Source organism: Lygodium microphyllum, chromosome 12 (assembly GCF_053477565.2).
Source record: "Lygodium microphyllum isolate KBCC chromosome 12, Lygodium_microphyllum_v1.1.10, whole genome shotgun sequence".
In the NCBI taxonomy this organism is placed as follows: domain Eukaryota; kingdom Viridiplantae; phylum Streptophyta; class Polypodiopsida; order Schizaeales; family Lygodiaceae; genus Lygodium; species Lygodium microphyllum.
In genome coordinates, this window is record NC_141146.1 from 48,981,694 (window position 1) to 48,999,490 (window position 17,797).

The 17,797-nt window shown below is 42.8% G+C and overlaps 1 protein-coding gene across 1 annotated transcript; it reads left to right on the forward strand.

The window, feature by feature from the left end:
* The first annotated feature begins 1,160 nt into the window (after positions 1-1,160).
* Positions 1,161-12,982, forward strand: LOC148027740 (O-fucosyltransferase 35-like). Its single transcript, XM_087689440.1, has 9 exons — positions 1,161-2,039; positions 2,168-2,275; positions 2,497-2,581; positions 2,728-2,798; positions 2,992-3,080; positions 10,645-10,777; positions 10,895-11,124; positions 11,207-11,683; positions 12,105-12,982. The coding sequence occupies exons 1-9, from the start codon at positions 1,611-1,613 to the stop codon at positions 12,334-12,336; spliced, it is 1,854 nt and encodes a 617-aa protein (XP_087545566.1). The 5' UTR covers positions 1,161-1,610; the 3' UTR covers positions 12,337-12,982.
* Positions 12,983-17,797: the final 4,815 nt, after the last annotated feature.

Here is a 17,797-nt window from a genome sequence, read left to right on the forward strand (position 1 = left end):
GTAAGTGGTTTCTTGTGATTTGGATGCATTTAGATAAGAAAAAAAAACAAGGAAAATAGAGAAACACACATTAGGGTTTCTGCTATAATAGCACGCCCTAAACATGGGAAAAATGGAAAGAGAGAGGTTTAAGGCATTTAGACAGCAAAGAGAGAGAAGGGGGAGGTAAAAGACTAAGAAAAGAGGGGTTTAAGAAGCCATGAGGGCAAATAGAGAGGGGTTTAAGAAGCCAAGAGGGAAAAGAGAGAGCTCATTTGTGTGGAGTCAGAGAAATGTCTTCCTCCTCATGTTGACTAGTATACTAATCAACATGCAATCCTGCCTTGTCATCAAACACGCAAGCCAATAGTAAGCATGAGTCATTCCAAAACTACTACGCCACTCAAAATCTGCACTACAATCATCCTAGCAATAGGCCAAAATGTCAATCGACTCCCTTCTTGTATACATGCAGATAGACCAACCATCCAACACAACCAGCTCCTACTTTAGTTGGAAACTGACAAAAGTGGTCCTATTACAACGTCAGAACCATAGTCAGTTTTTGCATCATACATCATACAATGTGCCTTTCTCGCTGCTTATGAGAATGGAACACATGACCTTGAGTTTAACACACCATTTCACTATCGCTTGAACTCGTAGTCCTTGGCGAAAAGGCCCGATTTGAAGACTCGTCATAAGGCAGACCATTAGCTTTTAGTTGAATCTTAGTAGCTGATATTGTATAAGGTCCATGACCTTCAATGTAGCTTTTAGAGTTTTGCAAGAGGCAAAGTAAATATAAATCCCTAGGGATGGAGAAGCAAAGAATCAAGAATATAACATCTAAGTAATGAAATGGGATTCCTGACCATTGGAGCCAAGAGCCTTATACCATTGCTCGTAATAGGCTACCACTCATGTTTCTAGAGTCTTATCTCTAAGCAATGGAATGGGATTCGTGACCATTGGAGCCTGGAGGTCTTATACCATTGTTTGTAATAGGCCAGCACCCATGTTTCTAGACTCTTCCCTTAGAGGGAAGCTTGCCGTCCCAATTGGCAAGAGGATAGTTATTACTCGTACTATGATAGTCCGAATGCTTGCTGTGCCAATTGGCAGGAGGATAAATATTACTCGTAATATGATAATCTGAATGCCGCCCAAAGGGACGTACGAATCGGGAATGGCAGCCGATTCATTCGGACATGTCCACCCTCCGCGCGTCTAAGTTCTCTCTCGAGGTGTCTTCTGGCGCGTTGACTGATCTCATGCCAGTGCACTCTCCGTCACAGGCGCTCAGTCAAGCGTCAGTTATAAACACAGAGAGAGAGAGCGCCTGAGAGGCCAGTCCCCCCCTCCCCCCAATTGGGACACTCTCTGTGCTCTCCCTCAGCACATTAACATCAGGGTCTGCTATAGCCTGCTTACATCCATCTGGTATCTTAGATGTCCTGAGAGGCCAGTCCCCCATTGGCACACTCTCTGTCTGCTCTCCTTGAATCATAATAGCGTCAAGGTCTGTCATAGTCTGCTTATATCCATCCGAGATGTTCTGAACAGTCTGTACACAACAGTACCATTGAGCTATTCCTCCTTCCTGGCATCTCTGTGATAGGATCTAAGCCATGACCCTTCCATCTACCACTACCCTCGTCTCCCATGCTACCATGGATTCCCTCAGACTCAAAATGCCTGCCTCCCATCTGTCTGACACAAGTAGAGATGTAGCAGGAGTCGTACATTCCCCTAGGAGACCTCCTGTCACTAGGCGTTCCTTATCAAACAAGCAGCGGATGCTGGAGAAGACTGGGCTCTCGACTGAGACAAGGATAGATGCAGAATACTCAGGGGAGACTATCACTACAGGTCCTGCTACAAGGCCAGTGTGGAATCGTTTGTTCGCCGAGTCAGTGGCATTCTTCAGAACTAAAAAGGGGTTATCGAAAGCCTCATTCTGCTCGTTGGCATTATTCATGTGCTTGATCATAGCTCTAAAGGTATTTTCAGTCGGATGGATAACCTCAACGGATGATCGATATGTAGAAAACTCCATGGTACTGTCATATATCTGAAAATCTGTCTCTGAAAAGCTGTAGAGCAATTCTCATCTGTCTTTTCTAAGAGCATATTCAGACCGGGTAATCCACAGAGCTTGACCTGGCTGTAAAATGGCTGTGTACAGGTGCTGGTGGAGCAATACAAGGACAGAAATTGGGATGCTACTGACATGTATGAAACCACGGATGGATATAATTCATTGTTGATGGGAATGCAAACTTCTGAGTCTGAGGTAATGTTGGGCTAGGGGGGTGTATATTCTGTTTTGGTGTTGAATTGGACACTTTCGATGGACCCTTTTGCTCTGTAACTCAAAGTTAGGGATAGTAGCCCTGCCCAAAAATATGACTGAGACAAGCAAAGTCTGCTTTAAAGCTGTATTGGTATTTGAGATTAGCTGTATTGGTATTTGAGATTGTAGTTTGCTTACAAATGGGTGTAATTTTGCTGCAGCTTGTTGCTCAGGGTGGTGAGCTTTGGCATCGTCCAGATGCTCGAGGGTTTGAACAGTGCATTGGCAGACCCAAAAGTTACAAGCGTAAGTCCAATCACAAGATTGAAATTAGGTGCATCTTTTGTTCAATTCTGAGATCAAAACCACTGCACACCATTGTCACACAACCTGTGTTCAGCACTGGATTTCTGTGTTAGCTAATGTGAGGCACTGAGATGCTTTAACTTCAGGTCCAAAATCAACCCCCCGTGGCTATATCATGGTCAATGCAAATGGTGGGCTTAATCAAATGCGAGATGGGGTACCCTCTCTCTCTCTCTCTCTCTCTCTCAGAGTATGACCCATAAATACAAATATTCAGTGACATTAGGTTTCAGATTCCTGTATAGCACAACTTATCATAGGATAATCAGGCAACCTGTCAAGTTAACTCAATTTTGCTGCCAGACACTACAGTGGCTTAATTGGCTTGATTAATGGGATTTTTTTTGTAGATATGTGATATGGTTGCCATAGCAAGAATAATGAACGCAGCACTAGTCATCCCAGCTTTAGACCATACCTCCTTTTGGGCAGACCCCAGGTATATATTCTCAACCATCAATTGTGTTACATGGCATATTTTCAAGCCTTTTTTATGTGGTTTGGCCGCATTACATGTGAGCCTTGGTTTACATGTATTTAGGATTCTGTAATCTTTTTACATTTGTATTTTTCATACTGGGTGTTCACCCCATTTGGGGTTTCCCATTATCCCAAATAAAAAAGAGAAAGTGAGATTCTCCAAAATCAAGTAGCTAAAGTAGTTAGAGTGTTTGCCTTCCATGGAGAGACCAGGTTTCAAACACCATAGGGTGCTTGGTGGCTGACATCTTTTGAAACTATTGTTCCCACGAATTAGTACACTGACTTTGGCCCTGACTATGTACATTGAACTGACGCTGCAGAAGGATCAGATGCAACTCCTAGGTGTTGACAGCAGCAGATGCCCCCTGAAGTGATCAACTTAGGAACTATACCCAAAAATGCACACACACAGAGAGAGAGAGAGAGAGAGAGAGAGAGAGAGAGAGAGAGAGAGAGAGAGAGAGAGAGAGATTTATATTAACGTCTACAAAAGGCCAAGTTGGCCTATGAGATCAAAAGGTTACATACAAAATGTCTGGGAAGTTTTCCAAGTCCCAGTAAAGCTACTATCTAGTGTTATGGTAAACTAGGTGAGTAGGTACAAAATGGTATGCAGACTCGATGCAATCTACATGCACTTTTAAGTGCAGTGTGGAACTACTCATGGAGAGAGAGAGAGAGAGAGAGAGAGAGAGAGAGAGAGAGAGAGAGAGGTGTATTTATGTTTGTCAAAAGCCAAAATAGCCTATGAGACAAAGAAATGAGTACATTTGACCATGGCATCTCACCTCGAGAACAACAATGAAAATGAAGACGATGATGAAAAATGACTAACCATGATACTTGCAAGTATAGGCTACCATCATGTACAATATGATCATTTAGCTGACCTGTGGGTCTACACCGTGATCAATATAACTCTCTAGAACAATGTACTCTCCTCAAGGCAAGGATATGTGTCATGGGGTGGTCCAAGTCATTGAGTCCACTATGGGGAGGTACTCACCTTTGATGACGAGTGATGATGGCTCGAATCTTGCTAAGGGTGTTGGGCATGGTGATCGGGTGTTGGCCACCGTGCTCTATGGAGTGTGGCTGCCTTGTTTGTTGTGTAACTTGTGGATGGTGTAGTGGTGGTATCTGGTGAGCTAGCTCTAGAGCTAACACTAAAAAAATCTATGGAAAGCCATTGGCTCACTAGCTCTACCTTTGTCTTTGTCTTGCTTCTTAGGAGCTTCTCTTTGTATGCTTGGAGTTCCAATAAGAATAGTCCTAGGCATCTCTGATCCTTGTATTTCATCACCTTGTAGAAGGCCCAAATCTCTCTCAGAAAGGGCAATGAAATCTCCCTCTAATCCCATAATAGACAATACATCTACAAATAAAGGTGCTCCTCGGACTCAATTAGGCTTCTGGTGGCATAATTGGCAAATACATGCATCCTCAGGCATGTGTATACTGTCTTGGCTCAATCTTGAGTTGGTGTGATGATGTTCGTATTTGTCCAACAATACTACATATCCCATGGGAGAGGTGGACATCCATATATGTTGGTGTGACAATGAATCCCTTTGCCTACATGTGTAAGAAATGGCGCTGATACTATGCCATCTTTGTACCAAGGGGCTCCAAGGGACGTACCCATGTACAATTTTATCAACCTTCACAGTATCTAACCTGAGAATTTGATTCCACTTTGTATGAGTGTGATCTAAGTATGGGCAATCCAAATTGTACTATAGTAGTGGGAGTGTATTCATCTCTAACCCATTTATCTTGAACAATGATTGCATCTCTACATACCAATGTCAAAAGATGACATACCAGCGAGACAGTAGGGTTTGCAGGGAGGAACACGGAGTGAACTCGGCAAACATGGAGAAGAGAGAAGAAATTTTGATGAATGGAATGATGAAGTTCCGAATCATGGAGTGAATGTGATACAAGGAAACAAGGGTGCCGGAGCACAAGGAAGATGATGAAGACAGCCACGAACCACGAACCGCAATGTCCTCTTGAAGGTGTGTGAGGGTAGTGGTGAGGTTGGAGAGAAGAGGTGACAGACTGAATGAATCAGCCACGAGGAATGAATTAGAGAGTGGCCTATAAATAGGCATAGTCAGTCTAGGATGGCGCCCCTTTTTGGGGCTGCAAACCCTAAACGCAAAACGCAGAAACTCAAAAAATGTAAACTGTAGGTGAAGGGTGAAGGGTTTCTCAACACCCCCTCTTAGGCCCAAAAAGGGGAACAAGAGAAGAGAGGTGGAGATGCAATGCGTATGCAGCAGGTTCCACTTGGACAGTGTCCCTCATGGGGAAATTGTTCACTTGCCCAAGTGCCCTAGTACAGAGATGAGGAAAACATGCAATGCATAGGAGGAATGTCGGACTTTGTGTGGTGCCGAGAACCATAAGGATATCCCCGTACTCAATCTCGGGAGGTGGCTCTATGCTGACCAAGGGACAAAGGCAAGAAGAAGAGGAGGAAGAAGATGTAGAGGATCCCGAAGATCCAAGATTTCCACCGGAAAGGGAACCTGCAGTAAAGAATAATAGACAGAGTGAATTGGAGAACTCGAAACACAACCTCGGGAGAGAAGCCACTAGCTCCGTGCATCCATGCTGGAAGGAATACGAAGGCCTCGTCACCAAATTGCGGCTGAACCTCCGAGGTCCCGATCTAGGTGGTACCTGAAGATCCTAGGTATCAGTAGAAGAGATGATTGGTCGAAGATAGCCACCCCAAGAAAGTAGAGGATGGGTGAAGAACTTCATGTGGAGTAGGTTTCCCCTCTGAGATGGGAGGTGGAGGGACCTTGTTGAAGTCGAAGTAGATGCCCCCTCTCAAAGCAAATAAATAACATCCGCCTCTGAATCCCCCTCTAAAGTAGATAGGGAATCCAAAAACTCATGGATCATGGACTCCGTAATGTTTGATGACGAAGAAAGTACCGCCGGTCGTGCTAAAGAAGGTATTTGGGATGTTGAAGAGCTCCCAGAGGTAGCCTCTCGAACCTGAGTAGTCGAGGGTGGGGAAGGGTGGGGCTCAGAATGAGCAAGAGGTGGGCAATAGTCGCTATCTCTTAGTGGAGCAGACTGGGTAGCCGAAGAAGAGGAAGGAGCGGAGTAGCCACTGTCTCTTGAAAGAGCAGATTGATGAGGAGACGGTATCAAACGATCATTGTCTCTCGATGGAGCAGACTGTAGATCTGTAGGTCGTGGAAGCCACTGTACTTGAAAATAAGTGGGAGAAGACTGACGCTGGCATTGCGAGGATCTCCAGGAGGTTGTAGCACCAATCGATCGTCCATGTGCTCGAAAGGACCTAGTGCGCATTGGATGTGTTTTATTGCCTTGAGCATAGTACTTTGATAGCCGATGTAGAACGATCTCTGTGGCCCAAAAAGGAGAGGTGGCACAAGGAGTGTCTAGTGGAAGACACATATACTCCAGGGGGTGGGGAGCAAAGGTTGAAGTTGGCAAGCATCAGTGGTGTGTCCGGTGATGCCACAGTAGGAGCACCCAGTAGTCTGGACATCTATTGGTAAAGAAGCCATGGATACCAGTGTGCCTTGCTGAAGAAGGAAGAGGTCAGTCACTGCGGGTGGAAGGCTGGAAACAGGCGCTAGACTGTAGATAACACAAGGGACAATTGAGACTACGATGTCCTCCGTGAAAGGGGTGTGGGTAGCATGCTGAAAACATCTGAAACCTACAAAAACGAGATATTGACGCAGTGGAAGAAGAAGAGAAGTGGATGCCGAACCCACCACTGGTCTTTGCCTTAATTGGAGTGGAGGATCTTTGCCGCTGTTTGAGTAGATCCAGCTCTGATACCATGTCAAAAGATGACGTACCAACGAGACAGTAGGGTTTGCGGGGAGGAACATGGAGTGAACTCGGCAAACATGGAGAAGCAAGAAGAAATTTTGATGAATCGAATGATGAAGTTCCGAATCATGGAGTGAATGTGATACAAGGGAACAAGGGTGCCGTAGCACAAGGAAGATGATGAAGACAACCACGAACCATGAACCGCAATGTCCTCCTAAAGGGGTGTGAGGGTAGTGGAGAGGCTGGAGAGAAGAGGTGACGGACTGAATGAATCAGCCGTGAGGAATGACTGAGAGAGTGGCCTATTTACATGGCACCCCTTTTTGGGGCTGCAAACCCTAAACGCAAAACGCAAAAACGCAAAAAACGCAAACTATAGGTGAAGGGTTTCTCAACAACCAATGATGTGTATCCCCACTCTTTGGTAATTGTCTAAGTCAATGCCACTGATGGATATCCGTATCTAGGGAGCTCCCATATTCTTTGTAAGCAAGTTATTGACTGAAGCAATGCTTCCATGACCACAAGTGCTGCTCCAATCTCTGCTCTAATAATCTCGTGCGTGCGCACGTGAGAGAGAGAGAGAGAGAGAGAGAGAGAGAGAGAGAGAGAGAGAGAGAGAGCCTCATATAAGAAGAGCACTGACTTAAACTAACAACAAGAAACTTTGAAAATCATGTTGTCAAAAAACTTGGTAATAGAAGTCACATGGATGGGATGGACATACATTTAATATTAATAAACTTTTTGGGATGATTTGAAAGACATCTTTTTAATATCAAAAGTAATGCATGGCATTGGATAGTTATCATGGTCTTGGAAAGGACTAGTGAAGATTTACTTTCCAAAAAGTATGTGTAAGTCATGGCTAATTAAAGGCCTGTTCCTGTAATGAGAGTGGCCTACAAACTTGTTACTTCAATGATTGCCACAATAAGTTGCATGGTATGCAACTTCCGAGTGGCATCTTCCATCTACTTGTTTTGTAGATCAGTACCATTCTTGACTCATGGTGGTCCAATGTTGAGAATCCCACTTATGCACACTGTGCTACACTCCAAGCAATTCAAGCACAGTGAATCACCACCTTGCACCCATTTTTATGTTTCTACACCCTCTCATCCTTGGTTACACAAAAGTCAGGACTATTGACATAATTTTGTCAAGTCAGCCCTCTACACTTAGCAGCCCCTACCATCACTCATCCTATTCTTGGTGCTGCTCACAGATCTATTGTGCTAGGAATTCCTCTTGCATTATGGGCACTTTGGGGTAAACCCCCAAGTGTACTCCATTTTTTCAAAATATTGTCCTAGCACTGGTTCTTGTTGCTATAATGGGCCAAGAATGCATTTAGTGATAAGTCTCACTTCAATGCATCAAACTTCACAAATTTAGTCAAATCTTGTGCACTAAGTGTTTGATTCTCATGGACTTTGGGAGCTTCTCCAATGTTTAGAGCCACAAAGCGATCCTTGCATCTCCCACCTTGACCTTGTCTGTCAATAAAAGGTGCATAATGCCCGAATTCCATTCTCAATTATAGCACTTTCTCCATGCATCTGCTCACTATGCTCATCTTATGGGCCACAATGTGGCATGGGATCATCCATGACACTTACATCTTGATCATGAGCTTTAGGACTTTATGATTAAGGAAGGGGAGTGGCTGAAGATTGGCGGTTACTCATTAAGTTTTGCTACCATTGACCCATCAAAGTTAGATGATGATTGGGTTACTTTATTTCTTGACATGGTGTCAACCAAGTATTCTAATTTTATGCAGAAAGTCTGTTCTTTGCCCAACTTGACGGCTACCTTGTGAGTTTGAATGCCAGCTCCTATGTTGAATACGGTTGTATCACCAAGGCTACTAGGAGAGTACTTCTCTTCCTGCTTTACACTTTTTCAAATGGGACATTTGGGAGGGGCAATATTCTCAAGGAACATGAGGCAAGTCCTCCAAAGGGGAAATCTATTTCTTCGGACTGAAGAAAAACCAATAGTAGGAGCCCTCCTAGCATAATATACCTAAAAAGAATAGGTTTTGCACACATTACTAGAGGCCCGATCACCATTGATATGAATGTCGTACAAAGGCACGGCAATCTTTGAGTAATCCAAATCCCACTATTTATTGGATCTTGAGCCCACCAAGTAAAATGGAAAAACCCCTCAGCTTGACTAACTGGTCAACTGCATAGTGCACAGCCCTTAACCCATCTCGTCGTCTCTGTTAATGGAAAATCATGATAAGAGTCAAGAGACACATATCTAAGACATCTTCCTCTCATAGAGACCTTCTAGAGGAGCTGGGTGGTGGCTCTAACCTTGGGCTAGTCGTTCATAGATAGGCTAGTCAAGCTAGTCATGCCATAGGATTTCTAGTCTAGTCATATAGTTGGGCCCCTTAGGAAAATCATTCAGTAGGATCTTTTTAGCTAGGTAACCTATCTTACATTCTTTATTTTTTTCCACTACAAGTTCTTTAGGTTTACCTTCATGCTTAGCCTTGCACCAAAAGCATCTCAATGAAGCACTGTTGTGCAAGTCATTGGATATCGCTGTAGCACTTACATGCCAGGCTTGTATTTTAGTCATATGCGAACCTTGTAAGGATCTACTGGTTCTTGCTGGTTTGGAGACATGATTTTTTGGCTCTCCTATGGTGGCTTTGGGTTCTCCTTTCCTTTAGCCCTACTTTCTCAAACCAATATTAAGTAAATATCGTTGTTACTTCCTCTTCTGAGGGCAAGTTCTAGGCACTCTTTGATGCTACTGTAGAAAAGGCAAAGGGCCTTGCTGTTCCTTTCCTCAGACTCAGTTTTGGGCGAGATGGGGTGTTAAGCTAGGTCAAAATCAATCCTCAATTATTGGGTAATTTATTCAGTTCTTGTACAGCCCTGAAAGGCAAAACTCAAAGTTATAGTTGGGCATTCATATTGCTCACCCAACTCCATATAAAGGGATCAAGGGAGGCCACCCTTCATCCCATCATTCCCCACTTCAGCCAACTTCCGTTGCTAGTTTTATCTTCCACAGACCCGCCACACTTTTGTTCCAACCCTATGCATCTGTGGCCGCTTGCCTTTCGACTGCTCTGACCCTTCTAGTTGCTACCACATTATTTTCTATGGCTGCTACAACCTTTTAGCTGCCAAAATGCAGCCATTGCTGCCCCTTTTGTTGGTCCAGAAGACATGCACTACTCCAGGTTCCCATGCTGCGTCCTTGCATCAAAATGCAGTAGTTTTCAGCTACTCTGAAAAGCAGCTGTAGCAGCCTGCTTTGACTGCTCCAACCTTCCAGCTGCCGCTACATTCATCCATGACTGCCACGATTGGTTTGCCACAAAAATGCAGTGGTTCCTCCAGACAATGTGCACTATTACTCCAAGTTCCCATGCTACTGCCTTGCATTGAAATGCAGCAATTGCCAGCCCCTTTGCTGCTCAGTGACTACTCTACCAAATGAAGAATAAGCTCTTTAAACTTGTACATGTTGGACATTGAGTATGGTTAAAAACAATCCTATGTTTGAGTTCTGCTCGAGAGTCCTGCATATTGGTTTGTGCTATGGCTTCCCACCATGAGAGGGGGGGAACATACACAAGACTCTGTAATATAAGGGAATATAGGTTTTTGCTTGTATCGTTGCTTATTGAAAATTTACTGTCTGCTTTGCAGCGAGTTTGGTGATATCTTTGATGTAGACCATTTTATAGAGAGCCTGCAAGATGACATTCAAATTGTTGAGGAGCTGCCTTTATCTTTGAAGAAGATGGAGCCTTACAAAAAGGCACCAGTATCATGGTCTAAGGTAACAGAATTCTAAAGAACCTACATGTTGCCAGTTTGCTCATGTGTTTATTTGTTTTGGTTGTTGTTATTGTTCTTCTTGTTGCTGCATGACAGCCTGCACTTCTGTCATTGAAAGGCATTCTACTACAAGGACGAGATACTCCCTTTGCTTAAAAAGCACAAGGTGGTCTACTTCACACACTCTGATTCTCGGCTGGCAAACAATGACCTTCCTGACTCTGTGCAAAGGCTTCGTTGTCGAGCCTGCTACAAAGCTCTTAAATACACGGATGCCATCCAAGAATTGGGAAACAAACTGGTTGACCGGATGAGGAAGGATATCAATTTCATAGCTCTACATCTCAGGTTTGTTGTCTGTGAGATTACAGCATTTTATTTGAGCTCATTTTCTCTGTGTGTCCGTGCGTGTGACTCGTGTTTACTGCAGGTATGAGAAGGATATGCTAGCGTTCACTGGATGTACACATGGACTGGCAGCTGAAGAATCTGAAGAGCTAAGGCAAATGCGTTACGAGGTGAAGCACTGGAAAGAGAAGGAGATTGATGGTGAGGAGAGACGGAAGCAAGGGGGATGCCCTCTTACTCCACGAGAGACTGCTCTTCTCTTGAAGGGCCTGGGATACCCCTCCTCCACCCAAATATACATTGCTGCTGGAGACATCTATGGCAATGCAAGTTTGAATGCTTTGCAGGTTGAGTTCCCAAATGTCTTCACTCACTCCACCCTGGCTAGTGAGGAGGAGCTGCGTCCCTTCCTCCCTTTCCAGAACAGGTTGGCTGCCCTAGACCACATTGTAGCCCTTGAGAGTGATGTGTTTGTCTACACCTTCGATGGAAACATGGCAAAGGCTGTGCAGGGCCATCGACGATTTGAGGGATACCACAAAACTATTAGCCCTGACAGGTACTCTTTTTTTTTTCTGTTCGTAATAGGTACTCTGTGTGTATGTGTGTGTGTGTCTATGCTGTTGTTTATTGCAATTTCTCCTTTCTGGTTATCTCATATTTACATACACAACAAGTTTTAGCCAAATTCCGACTGAAATTCCCACATTGTTGATTACGACATCATTAGCTACTGTGAGGGAGGGATCGAATACCTAGCTAGGTGCAGTTGGGGATGCGGCTGCCGGCTGGGGTGCCCCCAACGGCACCTAGCTAGGTCTGTGGTGCCTCCTGACCAAAAGCTCATGATGCTATGCACTAAGGGGAAAACCAAGGTAAAAGAACCCCTTTTCCCACATGGGAAAATGTCCAAAACTTCTCGTGATAATTGCATAACAAGGCCTACTTACTATATATCACTAGAATATGCTTACTTGCAGGGCGCAATTGGTTGGCCTAGTGGACGATCTCGATGCAGGACGGATAATGTGGGAGGACTTCGAATCTGAGGTGAAGAGGATACACCAGACCAGGATTGGAGGTCCAGATTACAGACAGCCAGGGGAGTCTCCAAAACTAGAAGAGAACTTCTATGCCAATCCATTGCCTGGCTGCATTTGCCGCAAACAGCAGCAACCTGGTACTGCTAGAAGAGCGCCTAACAAGACCTAATCCAAGCAAGAAACAAAATCAAACAGAATTGAGAAGAGACGCTCTTGCAGATGCCACAAGGCAGATCTGTGTCGAAGTTGCTGTAACGTGGCAGAATAAGGTCAGAAAACCAACATTGCCAGGCAGCAAAGCTTAGATGCGCAACACAATCGGATTGGCGTTTCCATTTCCGGGCATGATTATTAGTATGTATCATTCTCTTATTATATAGTACTGCTGGCGATCAGCGATGGTGGGAGCATGGATTGAGATTATTGTATGCCCGCTTTAGCATTCACCCCTCTTCCAATGTGGATTCCATTCCGCTATCGCGAGCAGCCTCGCTCGCTCGCTTGCCTGCTTGGTCGTTCACTGAATTCACCCTTGTAAACAAACTTTTGGAAGATCCTTACAAGGGATGCACAGGCGCTGTGGATACTGTACAGAAAATAATGTGTTATGGAAGCCATGAAGAAAGCTATAACAGACATTTAAGTGCACGTAGCAAAGGGACGCAGAGGCGCTGTGGATGATCTACAGTAAGTAATGTGTTATCAAAGCCATGAAGAAAGCTATAATACACATTCAAGTGCATGTAGCAAATGGTATCCCAACTGCACTTACGATGTATTTGCTTTTGCATGAAAATCTTCACATTAAGAACCAAGTATATGGCCTATTAAGTACTAGCTTCATAAGCATGATTTTCTTTTTGTAAAGGGTAATTGTATTAATCGCGAAGATTGTATTAAGACTCGCCCAATTGCTTCGTATCAGACAGCATGATGGAATAGATGGCAGGATGTTGGAGCTGGATCATCCCTTCATTACTCTTTGATGGTCTTTCCATCTATGTACTTAGTTGAAAGCAAAGCAATAATAGATGAAGCCTCATCTAACAAACATACCCCTCTTCTAGCCCAAAATTAGAATAAAAACATGGCAATGTTGTGGAGGTTACCTTTCTTTTAATTGTATAGATGCCTTTACTTTTAAATATATTGAAAATTTTTCGAGCTTCTCACAATATCCTTCGAATGTGCAAAATTTGTGCCTCAGCAAAATTAAAAACAAAAAGTTTTGGAATCCTGAGAATCCTCAAACCAACACTTTGTATTTCAATGGAAGGTTGGTTTGAGTAAACATCGCTAGTCTTTCTCAAAGAGATAGGGCCTCAATTGTTGTTTTATTACTTGTTTGTACCTTCACTAACGTAAACTATACATGTGGACACTTGCACAATTGATTTTTGAACATGTTAAATCGACATTAATTGTCCACACGTTAAGATTGTTCATCATCTAGTGAGAAAATTGTTTTGCATTTTGAGCACCATCTACTTGTGTGGTTAGAGCAATACAAATCACATTGATTTGTTTACCTACCTCAATTTAATTAACTTTGTGAGACAAAGCTCATTTTTACTAATTACTTTTGTCATGATGTTCAATCAACAAGTATCAATTTAGAGGCTTGTTTAGTGTCTACAACATATGGCTTTGTGTTTAGAACAACCAATCACTTTAGAAGAATATTATTGAAAGATATCATCTATATGCAACTTCAAATAATGAACATAAAGTGTAGCTTGGAGAACCACATCTTCAACATACTAGGAAAGATCCTCATCATTAGGAATGAGTAGATCCCCTCAAACATACATGAAAGACATTAACATTGTATATGGTGTCCAATCACTTTAAACGAATATTATCGAAAGATATCATCTATATGCAACTCCAAATGATGAACATAAAGTGCAACTTGGAGTATCACGTCTTTAACATACTAGGAAAGGTCCTCATCATTAGGAATGAGTAGATCCCCTCAGACATACATGAAAGACATTAACATGGTATATGGTGTCATTGAATCTTCAAGTTCCATTCTAGCTACCTCAATCAAAAGATTAGATGTCCACTTAGTAGACCAACTTTCCTCGGGAGGAGATAGGTCCATTGTTGGCAATTTTATATAAAAGGCCAATTTTTATTGTTTATCCATCCTATAATAAAGATGCAAGTCCTCCAATTGCAACTAAGGGCCTATACACATGCATATACATACATACAACATGACCAAAACTGTAGCCTAATCACACTTCAAGCTTTGAGAATAGAGCAAGAATTGTCATGCATCTCTATTAGTTTACTTGCACCAATGGGCTCTATTGTTGCCTTTTCATTGGCTACCTTTTTCACTTATACCAATGTTTTAATTCCTAATATCCTTCAACATTGAACATTTATGGTTGGCAAAATTGATGAGTTTGTTTGTCCAAGTATAGCATTCCCATAGCTTCAATTGAAAGATGCTTTTATAAGGTGCAAGCATAGCAATAATGTCCTTATCCCCTAGCCCTTGCTTAGTCGAAAGGTAACTTTTCCTAAGATCCATGAGGTTGTGAACTTATGCAAACATTACTCACGTTGTTTCACAACTGGTGATTGAAGATAATCCTCTCACACAATCAGAAAACAAGACGACAAGGAGTACCAATAAAGTGATTGACTTTGTTTTAGAATTGAACTTAACAAGAATAATTGTTTTAAACACGAGTCAACCAACAATACTTATACCTTGTGTAGTCACAGAATACAAAACTCTCAAAACAAAAATTGATGCCCATGCCTTAAAAACATACCTCAAATTGTGTTTAAACAAAACTTGTCACTTCCACAATGCTCGAAAACTCGAAAGAACCCAAAAAACTCTTGTTTCTGCAATCTGAATTTTATTCTTGCGTGATCCTTCCCTTCTAATAGTAGTCAAAAACATTGGCAAGAGAAAGGCCCTTAACTCCTAGTTTCTTCTCTTTATATAGTTTTGCATCCCTCCTCTTGAGCTTTTCTTTTTATGCTTAGCTTATTAAAGAAGGATTTGAGGCTTTTTCTCCTCTATTGCAAACTCTTTCCATACTCGTGAAGCTTTTGGCCTCCACCTTCAACGTGTTGCAGGCCGATCACCCTCATGTCATTGTTTTGTTTATCCTGCCCAGTCATCTCTCCATGATCACGGGCCAACATGCATGAAAACAAGACTGACAGCCTCTCAGACTACATGAATATGGTGTCAAGCTTCTTGGATATCACGACTGCAGGACAACTCCATGGAACCCGTGCTGCTGCGTCCTCCTTCCTTTTGAGTCCCCCCCTGGAGCCTGTGCTGCCTTCTTCTGCAATCACCAAGCCTCTACTATGTGACTGACAGACGGCACCCCCCAATTATCCTCACTCAACGGCTTTTTTGCACTATAATTACAATTCACAAATTATTATACGAAATACTTCATGTAATATGCCTCTTGGTCGACCTCTACTTGTTGATCGATACCACAGTGGTATATTCAACTACGCCACCCAGCTGCCGCATATATATTGCGTTGTAGTCCGAGCTATCTTTCATTACATACTCAAGTCAGTCCCCCTGCGTAGATGTTGCAGGATCTCCAGAACAATCATACAATATTGATGATAATCCCCCCAACAAAACATGATGTAACTCTCAGCTCTTTGAGGCCATAAGACTGCTCCAAAATAGGTCCCAGCCACTCGCTGTGTAGCCCTCGTGATTGTTGTTGCTGTTGCTGTTGTTGCTGTTGCTGCTGCTGCTGCTGCTGGTCCCAGCCACTAGCTGTGTAGCCCTCGTGATTGTTGTTGTTGCTGCTGCTGCTGCTGCTGCTGATGATGATGATGATGATGATGATGATGATGATGATGCTGCTGCTGCCGTTGTTGATGATGATGATTAGCCTCCTCAAAATCATAAACCGCCCTGCTCCATCAGCCTTGCATGAAACCAGCCTTCTGAATCATGTTGGCTGCAAGTCAGTAAATGCATGCATGATGCCCTCCTCATCATGTGACCGGTAGAGCCAGTAGATGATCAGCCTCTTTTGAAGCACGTAGTACTGAGCTTCAATAACAGTCACTCTAGGACGAAAATAGAAAAGAAAAAACAAGCCGAGAAGATCCGACGGCAGGCCACCAGCTTGAGATCAACACTTCCACCATTTCCTGAATCAGTTCTTCCTGCATGTTCACCAAAAACTTCCACGCCTAGTATTCTTCATATGCTATTATGCAAAGCTTCAAACACTCGACCAAGCTTAGAATTATAACCATCATCCTCCATTCTCCAACTAATCGTGCCAGCTCATGTGCTATGTAATCCATTAATTGCTTGTTACTTATACTCATAATAAGATTTGAAGTAATGAGAACTTCTTAAATTGTTTCTCTCTCTAAACACTCAGCCTTCTTTACCCCCTAACATTGAACCAGATCGAGTTGTTACTCCTTGGTCCTTTGTTACCGCATTTGCTCATTCAATATAGCAAGCATTTGTTCCTTGAATTCCCAATATTACAACCACCATCTTTTTCCACACAAGAGCTTGCACTTTGAGATATTATTTCATAAATCCCTCCAATTTTTATTTTTTGAACCCAAGTTCGGTCCATGTAGGCAATAACCATCCCAACTATAAAAGCAGTTTTTCGTGAGGTGTGTTCCAGCCTCTTGTAGAATCCCATCAAAGTATTGCTTCTTCCTGATGTATTTGCTTTTTATACCATGCAATGTGTCCTATCCACAAACATGCTTCTGAAGATGAACCTCATGCTCACTCAATCATGGTATTGAAAAGGTGCAAAGTCAGAACCAATGTTGTGCAGTCACACAACCCATGCAATACACAAAAAGATGGATACACTAAAAATATAGTGCCTAACCTAACTACAAGTGCTCGTGCGTTATGCATTTTGCAAGCACAGTTTCTTGATTACTTTACAACCCTTATCCTCACCTCTCATCTCTTAACAAAGAAGAAATGTTGTATTCTGCTCCATCCATCCAAAATCTCACAATCACTCAACAAAAATTTGGTCCTCATGATGTTGACCAGGTAAAACAACCCATCTCACAACTGCAGGTGACCTTCACGACCCTTAAACTCACCCATCCACCTTCCCAATCATCCAGTGTTTCCTATTTTGGTGATGAATATCCCAATTCCCGTGCATGCACAATAAAAGGTGCTCTTTCAAGTGCACATGCATCCAAGGTTTACTACATATAGGTACCAGAGCAGGCATCATGCTGCTGTACTAATGCTCTACGATGGTGCAAAAAGTGCATCAACCCAACCCATGGCATGGAAGCAATTGATAAAATCAAGAGACAACCCTCGAGTGTAGTATATTTGACAAGTGTAATGTGAAGCGGTCGTGAACCCAAAATCCCATTGATATGCAAAGATATATCAGCAAGAAAATATACATGTTTCAGGATATCCAACAACTACCATCAAAGTCTTGCTCCAATCTCTTCAAAAGAACACCAATCTTGACCAAGGCTATCAAGTTTTCAAGCTCAACAAATCCAAAATAACAACACAATCAATATTTGCTCTAGACAAACACAAAAAATCTAGCTTCAAAACAACAAAATAAACAGTTACTCAAATGACTAAGCTAAACAAA

Coding starts and splice junctions, on each gene's coding strand:
- LOC148027740 (XM_087689440.1), top strand. CDS start 1,611: ATGACCCTTCCATCTACCACTACCCTCGTCTCCCATGCTACCATGGAT. Junction 3,081..10,644: donor TCCTTTTGGGCAGACCCCAG/GTATATATTCTC, acceptor TCTGCTTTGCAG/CGAGTTTGGTGATATCTTTG. Junction 10,778..10,894: donor CACCAGTATCATGGTCTAAG/GTAACAGAATTC, acceptor TGTCATTGAAAG/GCATTCTACTACAAGGACGA.